The 18280-nt window shown below is 33.4% G+C and overlaps 1 protein-coding gene across 27 annotated transcripts in view; it reads right to left on the bottom strand.

Annotated features, from left to right (window-relative positions):
• Positions 1-4280: 4280 nt before the first annotated feature.
• The window catches only part of LOC114344868 (voltage-dependent calcium channel type A subunit alpha-1), a 460590-nt gene continuing 446590 nt past the window's right edge, over positions 4281-18280 (bottom strand). For 25 of the 27 annotated variants that reach the window (XM_050650056.1, XM_050650071.1, XM_050650052.1 and 22 more), the window contains 2 exons: positions 15258-15490; positions 4281-4525 (listed from right to left, as the gene is read on the bottom strand). In XM_050650056.1, the coding sequence (XP_050506013.1) occupies positions 4465-4525; positions 15258-15490 (294 nt within the window). In that variant the 3' untranslated portion in view covers positions 4281-4464. The remainder of the gene's footprint in view (positions 4526-15257; positions 15491-18280) is intronic. The other 2 variants (XM_050650080.1, XM_050650163.1) reach the window with 1 other exon arrangement.

Genomic DNA, 18280 nt, shown 5'->3' with positions numbered 1-18280 from the left:
TGTACATATTTCAATTGTTTTTTAGTCATTAGGGCACAAAATATATTTTTCTTTATAAACAATACTTTTTCTCATCTAAAAAATCACATTTAAAAAAATTTTTTATTAGTAATTTTATTTATCATGGAATCAGATTCCAGTTATAAATCCCCATTGGCTTACTGAGAAGGAACTACTCGTGCTGATGCCGAATAAGGTTTATAACAAACAACTAAGTGTATTTTTCAAAAAAAAAAAATAATAAAAAAATCCGATATTTTTAAGTGTATTTTCTTGTGGTGTATAAAATACGCCACGCGTGTTGTTATGTTATAACTTGATGCGCAGGCAGTTAAATGTTAAGGAAATTAAAAAATAGGAAATCACCAGGTGTGGACAGAATATCTAATGAACTGCTAAAGTACGGAGGACAAGATCTGACCAAACTATTAAAACTAATCCAAAAAATAGTATAAAACAGAATACCAGAAGAATGGAGATCAAGCATCCTAATACCTCTCTTCAAAAAGGGAGAAAAATCGGACCCAGAGAATGACAAAGGAATTAATTTATTAAACGCAACACTAAAATTATCGACCAAAGTAACAACAAAGAAACTGAATAAAATTATAACATTAGCAGAAGAACAACATGGCTTTAGGTCGGGAAGATCATGCACCGACGCTATATTTATAATGAGGCAGGTTCATACTTATGTTTCATGGACCTTAAGAAGGTATTCGACAGAGTCAAATTAAAGGACGTTATCCATTTATTGTACGCAAGAGAGGTACCTCCAGGAATAATTAAAACGATCGAAAATATCTACCAGAACAACGCAATAAAAGTAAAAGTAGATGAAGAACTAACTGACCCAATTGAAGCTGGCAATGGCATAAGACAGGGAGATTCCCTGAGTCCTCTATTGTTCAACCTGATCATGGATGAAATAATAAAAAAAGTAAGAACAAAAAAAAAGAATACCAAATGGAAGAAAAACAACTTAAAATAATCTGCTATGCAGACGACGCAATATTAATCTCTCGAAGTGAAGATAATTTACAGCGTATGCTACACCGATTTAATATAACCGCTAGAAAATTTAACATAATAGTTTCCCCAAAAAAGACTAAATGCATGGTTACAACAGCAAATCTAATAAGGTGTCAAATAATAGAGCTGGAGGGTCAAATAATAGAACAAGTCATGGAGTTTAAATATCTAGGCATCACACTATCTAGCTACGGAAAGCTCGAAACAGAAGTGGAAGATCAGGTGAATAAAGCAAACAGAGCCGCAGGTTGCCTGAATGAAACAATATGGAGAAATTAAAACATCGAAAAAGAAGTGAAAGGCAGAATTTACAAAACAGTCACCAGGCCAATAATGACGTACGCGGCAGAAACACGACCTGATACAGAGAGGACAAAAATAATGCTAGAAACAGCATAGATGAAAACACTGGAAAAATCAATGGGATGACACTCTGGGATAGAGCTAGAAGTGCAGATAAACGACGGAGATGCAAGGTGGACAACATTAATAACTGGGTAAGGAACAGAAGAATAGAATGGAATGACCACATAAGCCGAATGACAACGAAGATAGTAGTAAGGACGGCGAGAGACGGTTCCCCAATAGGAAGACGATCAGTGGGAAGATCACGAAAAAGGTGGAATGACAACCTACTGGAGACACATTGAAAAACAGACAGAGTCACGTCTTCAAAAAAAGAAGAAGAAGAAGATTGCATTAGTTAATTAAAAATTAATTACATTGTGATGTCTTTGTCGCTACCTTCTAGGTCGGTATATGGATTTCTTACTCCCCAAGTGTTAATATTATTATCTAATAAAAATAATATGGTGTGGTATTTTTGCCTGGGAGATTCTTTCGTACAGGTTCCGGTGCAATTGCATCTTTAACCCTGTCTTAGGTTTATAATAAAAACTAGTGTCGTTGCTCACTAGTCCAGGAGGACCAACGGCTTTACGTGTCCTCTGAAACACGGTGACGTGACGGTTCGTATAATTTTTAGACAATTAAACTTTCATTGTCGGTTAAAAGAATTGAATTCGTGCATTCTGGCTTGATATATGTCTGTATATGTCATATCAGTAGCTAACTACAGCAGCCATTATATGTGCGCAAGTAACCTGCCCAAGTGTTGCGTTACTATTAAAGCAATATTCGAAGAATTAATTTCTTAAATCGACACATATCATTGAACAGCATTACCATTGGCTACAGTGAAACGTATTTTGCGCAAAATAACCTGACTATATAACCTCCAAATACAAATAAGCGCGGATGAAAACATATTAAGTTGGATGACCCCAAAAAGATATCTTCTAAAGAACTTTACATTTTTGTTTTTCTTTGAAAATGTGCTAGAACTCATAAATATTCTTCTTCTTATACTTGTTGTAGATCTGTCGATCTGTTAATTCCGACGTTGAAGTATTTCTTGAGAGGTAGACTACCAGCTATCTCTCCAACTTTTTGGTGGTCTTCCCGGTGGACGCTTGCCTGCTGGATTTCCTTCTAGAGCAATTCTTGGTAGTCTGTGCTCCTCCATTCTTTTTACATGACTGAACCATTCTCTTCGTCTTTGCCTGCCCCGTCTGACTACATCTTGCACGCCACATTGTTCCCTGATGATGTTGTTTCGTATTCTATCTCTTCTTGTCTTCCCTGCTATTGCTCTTAGTGTCTTCATTTCGGCTGTTCGTAGCATGCTTTTGATTTTATTGGTGTCTTCTCGTGATTCAATGCCATAGGTCATAACAGGTCTGATGCAAGTTTTATAAATTCTAACTTTGCTGTCCATTCTCATATATGGGTTATTCCAGACCACATCTCTCAAACATCCCGACAAGACAGCGGCCTTGTTAATTTGTTCTCTTAGGTCTCTGGCTGGATCATGATAACTTGATAACTCTACACCTAGATATTTGAACTGACTTAGCTGTTCTATTGGTTTTCCCTCTACCACTAGCTTGCATCTAATTGGGTCTTTCGCAATGGTAATGCATTTTGTTTTCTGCGTGGATATGTTCATGTTGAGTCGTCGACATGCTTGATAAAATCGATAAAGTTGTCTTTGTAGGTCATCCTCGTCCTCTGCAATCAGGGCTGCATCATCCGCATAGCACACTATACTGATTCTACTGTGGCCGAGTCTGTATCCTAGTTGTAGCGATTCCACATCTTCTATTATCTCATCCATTAGCATATTGAATAGAAATGGACTGAGGCTGTCTCCCTGCCTGATTCCTCCTGGTGTTGGTATGTTGGCCGTAGCGATGTCGTTTGTTTTAATTTTTGTCGTGTTGTTATTGTTCATTTGTTTTATGACTTCAACAATGTTTGCCGGTATCCTTTTTTGCTTAATTTTCTTTATTATATCGCTAAGTCCGACTCTGTCAAATGCTCTCGTTAGGTCTACGAAGCAAATATATACAGGTTTGTTATATTCTATCGACTTCTCTTTCAGTTGTTTTATGACAAATATTGCATCCGTCGTCGACCTGTCTTTCCTGAATCCTTGCTGTTCTTTTCTGTTTTTTATCTGTGATTCTAATTTATCCATGAGTATGCCTGTGAATAAGTTCATTGTCGTATTTAGAAAGTTATTCCTCTGTAGTTGTCCGGGCATGATCTTTGTCCTTTCTTAAAAATCGGTATTGTGATACTGGTGTGCCAATCTTGTGGTATCTCTGCTCTGTCTAAAATTCTGTCTAAAAATCTGTCTAAGATTTTGTTAAACAATGTTGTGAGACAATTAATGAGTTTCTGACCGCCGTATTTCAGCAGTTCGCTCGGTATTCCATCAGTACCTGGCGATCGTCTATGCTTTAAGATCTTCGTTCTCGCTTCTACTTCAGTTTCTTTAGTGATATACCTGTCTTCTGTATTGTAATCGTGTTCGTTATTGGCGTCTTCACCTTTGTAGAGCTCTCTGAAATATTTTTCCCATGTCTCAGTTGGTATCCCATCTGAGGAACTCTTAAATCTATATTAACAAAAATAGCCAAAATTGATCATTTTCCTAGAATGAGCCATGTATTTGATATTTGGTTCATACTTCACCTATCAACTTTGTGAATTCTCCTTGTAGGCTTTGACCACGTTTCTCTGGGACTCTACTGTGATGCCATTTTCACCGGTTTTCTCTTTATTATTCATATTAACCACTGTGTGCATTTTTTTTTTCAAATGAAACTCATATCGTTCACTTATATCAGAATCTGCAGAAAGTGAAAAAAAAAAGAATGTAAATGGATTAAAAAAGATACACATTTGTCTATAAAAAATTTCTTATTTCCTTATAATAATCTAACGTGACCCAGCTGTACACAGAAATTTAAAAACAGATTAAGTCTAATATTATAATAATAGTAGTAATAATCATAGTAATTTGTTAAAGTCTCTTTATGTAAAAACACTGAATATTATATACTCTCATAGAGCATTAAGCAAATGCTAGCACCAGTCATCTTCGTCTGATTCGGAGTGGCCAGATCCAGTTGGTTTGGGTTTGTACCTTAAAAATAAATTAAAAATATAATTAATTTTATTATGTTTTTTAAAAGGATAGTGCAGTCACTAAAGGTGGATATGAGCTATTACCTCCGATTTCGTTGAACCTCCATCGACTTGCATGAAAATTGGTAAGTGGTTAGAGGATATCTCAAGGAAGAAAGGTGACATGGGGCCAACTTGCGCTTTTACCCTGGGAGTGGGAGCCACCCCTTCTCGAGGGTGAAAATTATTTTATTAAAAATGATCCCATAATTCGATAGAGGGACAAATTCCAAGCACAATTTGTTATATAAAGTTATTAAAATAAATCAAAACTTTTTGAGATATTAAAGATCAAAATATTTAATTTTTCGTGAGAAAAATGCATGTTTTTAACCGATTTTTCATAAATAACTCAAAAACTATAGGTTTTTACAAAAAAGTTATTCTTACCAAAATTAAATCTAATGAAAAACAAAATAAACTCCTTACTAAAAAAATCTTTTAATGTTAACTGAAAGTGAGTTATAGATAATTTAATGTATATTTTTTTCGGCGAGCACCCAAATCTAAGTACATATTCAAACTTAAAGAACAGGAAAATGATGCATTTTATAATATAAACTTAATAAACATTTCTCAATGTACTTAGAAATATCTATCAAATGAGTCCTCGAGCAAGTTAATAGCATTAAAATTTATGTTACAAAAATTTTTCAAAATTTATCCATTAAAATTTTTTCCAAAAAATGTTATTGTTTTTTTTAATAACTCATTTAATTTTTAGGATATCAGGTTTGCCTAAAAACCATTTAAAAGTTAATTCAAAGGGCTATTAAACGTCGTTAAATTTAATCTTTTAAACCTCTTATTTTTTTTTTTTAAATAAAAGGTTAAATAGCCCCGGTTACATCGTTCTCGCAGCAAATTTTAAGCTTTAAACGTTTCTATCTCGGTTATTTTTTACCCTACAGAAATAAAAAAAAATATTTGAAACAGAAAAAACTAAAATTTGCTTGTATATCATTTTTTACGTATATTGAGTATTTTTGGAGTTAGTATCAAAAGAAAATCAAAATTACGATAATTTTGAAAATTATATCTTTTTTTTCTTCAAAAATTTGCATTCTAAACCGGTGAAAATTGTTGAAATAATTACTTATGTTAATATAAAGAAATTCTTGTAAGGATTAATATAAATAATATTTTTTGTGGAAATGGCGTATGTATAATTTCATCTCACAATAAAACACTGAAAAACGTTTGTTTTTCTATACTTCCACAAAATTTATTACAACTATGTTATTACTACAGCTGTTTCGGCAAAGTGCCTTTCTCAAGTGATATATTTTACAATGTGTTTGCCTTTTTAAGTCTTTAACTGAAGAGGTTGAGGAGTGGGGAGCTGTTTGTCTCGAGTTGGTCATTCAGAATTATATCTGTATTTTTCAATTTATTAATTTCCATTGATTCTAAAAGTGATAGCTTAAGGCCTTTATTTTGAATATGTAGAATTTGAAACTCTCCATTGAAAGAATGATTATGATCTAGAAGGTGAAGTGCGTATGTAGAAGTGTCTGTTTTTCTATTGTTGAAAGCCCTTTTGTGTTCTGCTATCCGTTTGTCAAAAGTTCTGCCAGTTTGACCGATGTAAGTTTTCGGACAGTCACCACAAGTTAGTTTGTACACACCACTCTGTAGTTGCTTTCTCTTTCGGCTTTTATTGTTTTTAATATGTTTGCTTAAGTTGTTGTTAGTTCTGAAAGCTGGTGTTATTCCTTTCTTTTTTATGTATCTGGCTATTTTTGTTGTTATTTTGCCAGTATATGTGAGAGAGCAGAAGGTACTGGGTTCTTTCTGTGGTGGTGGATACACTAATTTCAAGGCTTTCTTATGGAGTTTTTGGTTTAAAATGTTGTTAACTGTTTGTTCGTTATAGCCATTGTTTACTGCTATTTGTCTAATGATATTTAGTTCTGTCTCGAAGTTATTTTTTGTCATAGGAATTTCTGTCAGTCTATGTATCATGCTATGGTAGGCTGCTAATTTGTGTTGTGTGGGATGGGATGATGAATTGTGTATAGTTGTGTCAGTATGGGTAGGTTTATGATATACGGAGAACTCATGTTTGTTGTGTAGTCTGGTAATCGTTACATCTAGAAAGTTTATGGAATTATTCTGTTCTGTTTCTATTGTGAACTCAATATTACTATGAAGTGAATTAATGTATGATAGAAATTGGTCAAGTTGTCTGTTAGTTCCTGTAAAGCAGACTAGTATGTCATCCACGTATCTCCACCAATATAAGAACTGTTTAAATAAGGGGTGTTTAGAAATTGTTGTTTCAAGTTGGTTCATAAATATATCTGATAGTAATGGGCTTAAAGGATTACCCATAATTACAGATTACACATAATTAAAGGATTGCCCATTACTATCAGATATATTTATGAACCAACTTGAAACAACAATTTCTAAACACCCCTTATTTAAACAGTTCTTATATTGGTGGAGATACGTGGATGACATACTAGTCTGCTTTACAGGAACTAACAGACAACTTGACCAATTTCTATGATATATTAATTCACTTCATAGTAATATTGAGTTCACAATAGAAACAGAACAGAATAATTCCATAAACTTTCTAGATGTAACGATTACCAGACTACACAACAAACATGAGTTCTCCGTATATCATAAACCTACCCATACTGACACAACTATACACAATTCATCATCCCATCCTACACAACACAAATTAGCAGCCTACCATAGCATGATACATAGACTGACAGAAATTCCTATGACAAAAAATAACTTCGAGACAGAACTAAATATCATTAGACAAATAGCAGTAAACAATGGCTATAACGAACAAACAGTTAACAACATTTTAAACCAAAAACTCCATAAGAAAGCCTTGAAATTAGTGTATCCACCACCACAGAAAGAACCCAGTACCTTCTGCTCTCTCACATATACTGGCAAAATAACAACACAAATAGCCAGATGCATAAAAAAGAAAGGAATAACACCAGCTTTCAGAACTAACAACAACTTAAGCAAACATATTAAAAACAATAAAAGCCGAAAGAGAAAGCAACTACAGAGTGGTGTGTACAAACTAACTTGTGGTGACTGTCCGAAAACTTACATCGGTCAAACTGGCAGAACTTTTGACAAACGGATAGCAGAACACAAAAGGGCTTTCAACAATAGAAAAACAGACAATTCTACATACGCACTTCACCTTCTAGATCATAATCATTCTTTCAATGAAGAGTTTCAAATTCTACATATTCAAAATAAAGGCCTTAAGCTATCACTTTTAGAATCAATGGAAATTAATAAATTGAAAAATACAGATATAATTCTGAATGACCAACTCGAGACAAACAGCTCCCCACTCCTCAACCTCTTCAGTTAAAGACTTAAAAAGGCAAACACATTGTAAAATATATCACTTGAGAAAGGCACTTTGCCGAAACAGCTGTAGTAATAACATAGTTGTAATAAATTTTGTGGAAGTATAGAAAAACAAACGTTTTTCAGTGTTTTATTGTGAGATAAAATGAACTTCCATCAAGTAACGGTCGAATCCATCAATTATGTATAATTTTTCATTTTTTCCTAAAAAATTCGAAAGGGTTCTCTTGTTTTCATCATAACTTGCTTAATTTTAATGCTATTAACTTCTTCTAAAGCTCATTTGATAGGTAATCCGAAGTTCTTTGACAAGTGCTTAACAGATATATTTTATAAAATGCATCGTTTTCCCGTTATTTAAGCGTGAACACTTGATTTGAGTACTCGTCGAAGAAAATTTACATTCAATTACCCATAACTCACTTTGACTTAACATTAGTTTAGTTATTTAAGTAAGGAGTGCATTCAATTTTTTATTATCTTCAATTTTGGTAATAATAACTTTTTTGTAAAAGCTTATAGTTTTTGAGTTATACGTGAAAAACATCTTTAAAGCATGCATTTTTTTACGAAAAAATAAAATCTTTGATCCTCAATAATTTAAAAAGCATTGATTTATATTATTAACTTTATATAACAAATTTTGCTTAGAATTTGTTCTTATATCGATTTATGCCATTATTTTTGATAAAATAATTTTTACCTCCGAGAAGGGGTGGCTTCCACCTCCAAAGTAAAAGCGCAAGTTTGCATCATGTCATCTTTGTTGCTTAAGGTTTCCTCTAACTATTCATCAATTTTCATGAAAATCGATGGAGGTTCAACGAAATCGTAGGTGAAAACCGTCAGTGACTCCACTAAGTGTGAACATAATATTATAAGTTTAATAAAGATATAAACTAATATATTTCTCTTTTATTAGCTTATTCAGTGATTGCTAAAAGTAATATATTATTTGGTTACAATAAAAATGTAAACAAATCGTTTTTCAATATAACTTTTTCAATACATAAATTTATCTGATCTATACAAAATCAACTAACCGGCTGTAAGAAGTCCTTACGTTATACAAAAAATTATAGAAAATCTTGTGCATTTTTGACACATTTACTAGAGCAGCGTTTCTCAGCTTTTCGGTATTCTTGACCCAACTTTCAATCACAATTTTCATCGCCCTTTCTGAATACAATGTATACAATAATCATGTATATAGATAAATAGCATTTGACTTTACAGACGCTTACAGACACCACTATTAAAGAACTTGAAGCATTTGAGATGTGGCTTTATACACGAATGCTGAGAATATCATGCACAGCAAGGATCACGAACAAGGAAGTTCTAGGAAGAATGAAGAAGGAACCGGAGATTGCGTTTACCATCAAACGAATAAAATTGCAGTATGTGGAATACAATTGTAGTTATGAGAAACCAGCACCGTTACTCCCTCCTGCTGCAGTCCATATTGCAAGGTAAAGTCAAAGGTAAGCCTAGTACGCATCTAAACATTCCGTATATGTATTTGGCACCTAGGAGTTTTCTATTCTTTCCTTGCGGCACGCGGCCATATTTCAACTAATAGGCGGCGAGGTGCCATTCACTTATACGGAATGTTATTCGGTGCGAAATTCATATACGGAATGTTAAATGTTCGTAGACGGAAAAAGACAAGGTTTTATTAGAGTCGATTAAAAGGAGATTGATTATAAAATACTTGTTAATGCATTATTCAATAAAAAAAAAATAAAACAATTATAGCATATGGAATGTTATTTGGTGCGAAATTCATATACGGAATGTTAAATGTTCGTACTTCGTAGATAAAAAAGACGACTATTTTCGTCTGGTCGCACACAGCCCTAAACTTCAACAGAATTAAATAGCTGAAATATATCTAAACTAAACATACTAAACAACACGTGCAAGTCATTAAAAATTCTGCGAAAGCGAAACTTTAGTCAAATAAAGAAATAATGTCTCTCAAATCTATACCATTCGCATTATTTCGCACCAAATAACATTTCATATAGGTAATAATTGTTTTATTTTCTTTAATAATACATTAACAAAATATTTTAAAAATCAGTCTTCTTTAACTGACTTAGGTAATAAAAAATCGTATTTTTTAGTATATGCATGAAAACATTCCGCATATGAATTTCGTACCAATACAAATACACAATTCGCACAATTTTCCAAATACTATAATTATTGTTTTATTTGTATTTAATATTACATTCAAGTACAGGGTGTCCACTTATATTTTTCCCCATTTTAACTGCCTATAACTTCTAAACGGCTCAAGATAGAAATATGCGGTTTTCGCTGAAATGTTTTATTTTAGTAAAAGTTTTGTCTGAATGGACTGAATTTTTTATATCGCTTTCAAATACGAAAAGAAAAATGGCGGATTTTTGAAAGAAACGTTGTTGACTTTTTTTAATAGAACACCCAGTATATTTTTTTATAAATTGAAATAAAGGTCATTCACCTATCCAGCGGTATAAAGTTTTTTAAAATCGGTTGTCAAATCACTGAGTAATTAATTTTTAAAGTGAGAGGTGCAACGTGGATATCACATATCTAAATAACATAACTAAGCAAATTGATATTATGTTATGTGATTTCCACATTGCATCTCTCATTTTAAAAATTAATTGCTCAGTCATTTGATCACTGATTTTAAAAAAATTTATATCGTTGGATAGGGAAATGACCGTTTTTTCAAGTTTTTAGGTAAATTACTATTTTTTATGTCGCTTTTAAATAAAAAATGGCGGATTTTTGAAAAAAAAACGTTGTTGACTTTTTTTATTGAAACACCCAGTATATTTTTTGTAGCTTGAAAAAACGGTCATTTACCTATCCAGCGATATTAATTTTTTTAAAATCGGTTGTCAAATGACTGAGAAAATAATTTTTAAAATGAAAGATGCAATGTGGAAATCACATGTTATGTTATTTAGGTATGTGATATCCACGTTGCACCGCTCATTTTAAAAATTAATTACTCAGTGATTTGACAACCGATTTTGAAAAACTTTATATCGCTGGATAGGTGAATGCCCTTTCTTTCAATTTACAAAAAAATATGCTGGGTCTTCCATTAAAAAAAAGTCAACAACGTTTTTTTCAAAAATCCGCCATTTTTCTTTTCGTATTTAAAAGCGATATAAAAAATTCAATTCATTCAGACAAAACTTTTACTAAAATAAAACATTTCATCGAAAACCGCATATTTCTATCTTTAGCTGTTTAGAAGTTATAGGCAGTTAAAATGGGGGAAAATATAAGTGGGCACCCGGTATTTTAAAATAAATCTCCTTTTAATCGAATCTAATGAAAAGTTGTTTTTTCCGTCTACGAATATTTAACATTCCGTATATGAATTTCGCACCGAATAACATTTCGCATACGTGCATGGCACCTCGCCGCCTTTTGGTTGAAATATGGCCGCATGCCGCAAACAACCAATAGAAAACTCCTAGGTGCCAAATACATATATATGGAATGTTTAGATGCGCCCGGTACCCGGTAAAAGGAGAATATCATGGTTGCGGAATTTGAGAACATGGTTTAATAAAACCTCAACGGACTGTTTTTACCAAATTTACGATCAAGATGCAGTAGAAATAAACAAACCAAGACACGTTAAATGCTACTAGGAGTACTCCCGAATCATAATAATTTACAATGTATAAACTTTGTAAATCATGATTTGGGATTTACAATGTGTATGTCGTAGGCAAGTACGAAATTCAAGTATCCTTGCAAAAGCCTAGTCACTTTCGTAATGACTTGGCAGTTTGTATCGCGTTTTCATTTTTGCGAAATTACTTATTCACACTTTTAGGCATTTGCAAAATTGCCGGAAAGGGGCGTTGGGTAATTTAATTTTTAGAGTATTTTTAGTGTTGCAATTTAGGCACAGATCATATATAAGTTTAGGTTATGTTGTTTATTTTTGTTATTGTTGTATAGTTTTATTTTATCATCTATGCAAATTAGTGCAATTAACTCGTCGTATAGCTTTTCCAATAAGTTCAGTGAAATAAAAATTTACTACCAAAATATTGAATAAAATCAAAAAAAGTTTAATTAATTAAGTTAACATTGTTAATGCTGAGTCCGCGAGTCTTTACCCGTGCGTCATCATTTAAAGCATACGAAATAAGTCGGAAATCTATTTCAGGCAACAACAACTGACAGAAAGTGGCTACTGTTTCGATTACGGGTTTTATTATAAAATTTGACGTTATCAAATATATAGAATGTCAAATAATGTAAGTTTTGCTTCAAAATTTTTGTGCAGAATTACAGCTACATTTGAAATAGCTTAATAAATTATTTTATTATTATTGATTAATAAATAAATAAACAATTTATAAAAAAAATCAATAACATATTTTATTTTTGGTATTTTATTCACTTTGACGGAAATCTAAACACAATCATTTCTTTACTGTGTGAATGACGTTAGCTTTGTATGTTTTAAATATTAATTGCCAAAATATAATTATTTACCTTAAAATTTCAAAGCCCAATATAAAATTAGTTGTGAAAACAATTGTTTGTGTAATATAAAGAAACTTCAAAACGCAAAAACTCGACAAAAACCGCAAAAAATTCAACTGACTGACAGCCACAAAAGTAAACAAAGCAGAAACGTCAAACAAATTGTGCGTAAAATATGAAAACATACCGAATCGTCTTTTTTTGTACCTATCTCTTTTCAATGCACTGAGTCTAGATGGTTCATAAAAATAACATGTGTTTTTACTTAATAACAAACCGCAGCTGGTTTGTCAAGGAGTTTCATTCGTGGAAGAGAATGATGCTAGATAAAAAGTATGTGTTTTATCTCGCCAGGTATTAATGACGCACGGGTAAAGACTCGCGGACTCAACTGTAGAATAATATTTGTTCCTTACTATAAAATAAAGGTTTAAGAATCACTGGGTGTAATAATTTTATAGCAAAAATTATTTAAATTTAATAGATTTTATAAACATAATCTAATTTGCAACACTGTTTCAAAATAAAATTACCCTTTGACAGAATTGCGTGAAGGTAAAAACGTTCACGTTTCCGGTGGTTTTGTAAATGCCTAAAAGTGTGAAGTGATTTTGTAAAAATGAAAACGTTATACAAACTGCCTAGTCATTACGAAAATTACTAGGCTTTTGCAAGAATGCCTGCATTTCATACTTGCCTACGACATATACATTGTAAATTATGATTCGGGAGTGCTCCTAGTAGCAATTAACGTGTCTTGGTTTGTTTATTTCTACTGCATCTTGATTGTAAACTTAGTATAGTTGGAACGGATTTTGGATCATTCTGCACATCGTACAAATCTAGTTGGAACGTATAAAATTTAGTGCGCGGGCGTTGAACGGTTACCGCATGGTTTTGTATTGAGTTGGAACAAACCTTTTAAATTATAAGTGTTTTTTATCTTACTTAGAGCTTGCTTTCTTAATAGTCTAAGAGCTGGGAGCGGATTTTGTGCGTGATAAGTAATATGGAAAAACTATACGTGGATATGTTGAATTAGTTGTGTACATGACTTTCACCAACGGCCGGAAACCAGAGTGGGGGCCGAGGGTAGTTATAAGGGGTCAAAGTCGCGGATTTTATTATTTTTTTTATGAAGCTCATGATCGACATAGTGCACCAAAATTTGGGAATATGTAGGTTATGACGTACCTAAGTAAAATCTCTAGGGGCACAACACTGCGTGGCCGACAAAGGGGTGGGGGTAGGGGTGAATATAAAAATATAAGGGGCTTTTTGCGACGTTCGTGATAGAGAGAGTGCACCAAAATTTGAGTATAAGTAAACCATGACATAAGTAAGTAAAATCCCCAGAGCCGGAAACCAGAGTGGGGGAGGAAGGTAGTTATAAGGGGTCAAAATCCCGTTTTTTATTATTTTTTTTTGTGACGCTCATGATCGACACAGTGCATCAAAATTTGGTAATAAGTAGGTCATGATGTAAGTAAGTAAAATCTCCAGGAGTGGAATGCTGCGTGGCCGACAAAGGGGTGGGGCAGTGGTGAATATAAAGAAATGTAAGGGGTTTTTTGCGACGTTCGTGATTGAGTAGTGCACCAAAATTTGGGAATAAGTAGACCATGACATAACTAAGTAATATCCCCAGAGACGGAAACCAGAGTGGCAGACGAGGGTAGTTATAAGGGGTAATATTCGCGGCTTTTATTATTTTTTTTGTGGCGCTCATGATGGAGATAGTGCACCAAAAATTTGGGAGTAAGTAGGTCATGACGTAATTAAGTAAAATTTCCAGGGGCGGAACGCTGCTTGGGGTACAAAGGGGTGGTAGGCAGGGGTGAGTTTAAAAATATATGGGGGTTTTTTTGCCGTTCGTGATCGAGATAGTGCACCAAAATTTGGGAATAAGTAGATCATGACATTACTAAGTAAAATCTGCAGGGGCGGAACGCTGCGTGGGGGACAAATGTTGTGCCAGGTCACAAAAAATAATACACACTGCGATTTTGACCCCTTAAAAACTACAATCATCCGCAACTCTGGTTTCCGGCTCTGGGGATTTTACTTGGATAAGTTATGGTCTACTTATTCCCAAATTTTAGTGCATTATCTCAATCTAGAACGTCGCAAAAAACCCCTTATATTTTTTATATTTACACTTACCCCCACCCCTTTATCGGCCACGAAGCGTTCCACCCCCGGAGGTTATACTTATTTACCTCATGACCTACTTATTTCCAAATTTTGGTGCACTATCTCGATCATGAGCGTCACAAAAGAAAATAATAAAAACGGCGACTTTGACCACTTATAATTACCCTCGTCCCCCACTCTGGTTTCCGGCTCTGGGGATTTTACATAGTAATGTTATGGTCTACTTATTCCCAAATTTTGGTCCACTATCTCAATCACGAACGTTGCCAAAAATCTCTTTATATTTTTTATATTCATCCCTACCCCCACCCCTTTGTCGGCCACGCAGCGTTCCGCCCCTAGAGATTTTACTTAGTTACGTCATGACCTAGTTATTCCCAAATTTTGGTGCACTATCTCCATCATGAGCGTCACAAAAAAAATAATAAAAACCGCGAATTTGACCCCTTATAACTACCCTCGGCCCCCACTCTGGTTTCCGGCTGTTGGTGAAAGTCATGTACACAACTGATTCAACATATCCCCGTATAGTTTTTCCATATTACTTATCACGCACAAAATTCGCTTCTATCTCTCCGCCTATAAGGATAGTGACAAAAAGAAATGATAGTTTATTTTTATTTTTACTGTAATAATTGTATCATTCATAAACTTACCCGTTAGGTAAAGGACTAGGGAGTACTCTTCCACCCCTTCCCATAGCAACGGCTTGCTCGAAACTCAGAGGTGTTTGGTTGGCATCCCTGACTCCAGGATTGACTGCTACGTTGACGGGGTTGATGTTTGCGGTCTCTGGAGGAGATATTTCCCTGAGAGGTTCTCGGTCGAGGGGGAACGTGTGCGGGTGGTTGTGTGGAGTTACGTGCGCCGAATGAGACTGAAAATGTTGCTAAAATACAAATATATAACATCAACTCTATACTATTTATTTTAATAAGTAATATATATCTTAAAATTGATGAAAATATAGTTAATAATTTAGTTTATTTAATGAATTTGACACATCTCAAAAAGTGAACAAGCTAAACTTGGGCTAAACAAGCAGCTAAAAGATAAGAATTTAAGCCAAAACCGAAACTAACAATATACAGGGTGTATGATTAAGAATGTCAAATCTCTGAGTTGTAGATTCTAGACCTCAGAATATTAAGATTTAACCAAAATTACTTATATAAAATGTGGCTCCTTATTGAGTTACAGGGTGTTTTATTTATTAATTTTAAAACTATTTTTGCCCATTACTTTAAAACTATCTGACGTTTTCTTATCATACTTGGCAAAAAGTGTGGTTACTATACACCCTACTAAACTGTGATAAATAAATGTTTCTAGCTAATGCCAGAGGCGTACGATAGGGGATAGTGAATGGATAACCCTTAGGCATTAGGGGAATTACTATTTTAGTGCAATTTTTCGATTCTACAATACTTTCTATGTAAATAATATACTCTTCATTGGTAACGACAAAGTCATTAGTTTTCGAGATATTTGAAGATAAAAATGAAACGGCACAATTATTTTGATTAATGTATTGTCTAGCTTTATTTTTAACTTCAAATGTCTCGAAAACTAATAATTTTATCGATACCAATGAAGAATATATTATTTACATAAAAAGGATTGGAAAATCTAAAAATTAACTAAAATATCAATTCCGTCAGTGGCGTAGAATTTGGGAAGGGTTAACCAGTCACTTTCCCCTGTCGTACGTCTCTGGTAGTAGCCAGAAACGATTAGTTAACATAATTTAGTAGGGTGTACAGTAGCTACACTTTCTGCCAAGTATGATAAAGATACGTCAAATAGTTTTTAAGTACTGGGTACAAACAATTTTTAAATAATAATCATATGAATCATATCATAAATTAATCAAAATAACTGTGTCGTTAACTTCAAATATCAAATATCAAATATTAACTTCAAATATCTCGAAAACTAATGACTTTATCATTACCAATGAAGAGTATATTATTTACATAGAAAATATTGAGCTAAAATAGTAATTCCACCAGTGGCGTAGAGAAGGGATTTGGCGTAGAATTTGTATCGCCTGTCGTACGCCTCTGGTAGTAGTTGGAAATGTTTATTTATCATAATTTAGTAGGATGTATAGTAGCCACACTTTCTGCCAAGTAGGTATGATAAGGAAACGTCAAATAGTTTTAAAGTAATGGGTAAAAATATTTTTAAAATTATTAAATAAAACACCCTGTAATTCAGTAAGGAACCACATTTTATATAAGTGATTTGGGTTAAATCTTAATAATTTGAGGTCTAGAATCTATAACTCAGAGATTGAACATTCTTAATGAAACACCCTGTAGAGAACACTCATCCTACCAGTGCTGAGATAATAAACGAACATAGACATCTGCTGCTCTTAGAAAGAAAGATACTAATCGGCGAGAATGGTGTTTGGAGAAGACCATGTAATTTCGTAGTGTACGAGAAGTATAAAAAAATAGTAAATAGCAAAGATGTAGTATCTTTTATAAAAATAGGTAGTCTTAGTTGGCCTAGACATCTGTCAAAAGTGAATAAAATTACCCACCCAGACGAACCCCTTTGGCATTCTTTTTTGTAGGAAATGGGAGTAGAATTAGACCAACACTGAGATAAATGGACGGTGCGGACGACGGCGTGAGAAAGATCAACGCAGTACACTGTAGTGATGTTGATTATAGTTACTTTCGAGAATTCGTTACAAATCGTTACTTTTGTATAAAGTAATAATTTACAGTATTCGTTACTTTGATTACTATGATTACTTTTGTTACTTTTGTATTTAAGTACCGGTAATCATATCTAAAATCGTATTTCTCAGTAGGTATTTATTTTGTATAAAGTAATCATTTACAGTATTCGTTACTTTGATTACTATGATTACTTTTGAAACTTTTGTATTTGAGTACCGGTAATCATATCAAAAATTGTATTTCTCAGTAGGTAGGTATTTTATATAAAGTAATCATTTACAGTATTCGTTACTTTGAGTACTATGATTACTTTTGTATTTGAGTACCGGTAATCATATCGAGAATCGTATTTCTCAGTAGGTAGGTATTTTGTATAGGGATTCCGATATAATAACGACCTTCACGAAGTACGAAGTAATCAAAGTAATCAAAGTAATAAAAGTAGATACAATAGTCGTTACTCGCTCGGATACGATTGGTACGAAGTAATCAGAGTAATCAAAGTAACGATTTGCCTCTCTGTATAGTAATCGTTACTTTCCGTATTCGTAAGTAACGAGTACTTTGTAACGAATAGTTACTTTTTCAACATCACTAGTACACTGGCAAGGGTTGGCCATGAATAGAAACGACTGGCGAAATAGACTGGGGAAGGTGGATGCGTAACTAGGGCTGTAGTACCACTGATGATAATGATGATTTTTAAATTCCGCTTGATCCCATTTATTATGATCGAAACTAATATTTACTCCACATCTATTGGTATAATATCAGTTGTTTATGGCTCTTTCAGTGTTTCCACTATCTATCTTTTTACCTACTCTTCTATTGATTGAAAAGTTTGCTGATTTTCGTTTTTATCCTCAAATATTTTCTTTAGAGTGTTATACAGAGTGTCCCAAAAGTAGTGGAACGATCGAATATTTCGCGAACTAAACATCGGATCGAAAAACTGAAAAATACGTGTTCAATCATTTTCAAAA

Source organism: Diabrotica virgifera, chromosome 1 (assembly GCF_917563875.1).
Source record: "Diabrotica virgifera virgifera chromosome 1, PGI_DIABVI_V3a".
Lineage (NCBI taxonomy): Eukaryota > Metazoa > Arthropoda > Insecta > Coleoptera > Chrysomelidae > Diabrotica > Diabrotica virgifera.
This window is presented reverse-complemented; position numbering and strand designations above follow the sequence as displayed.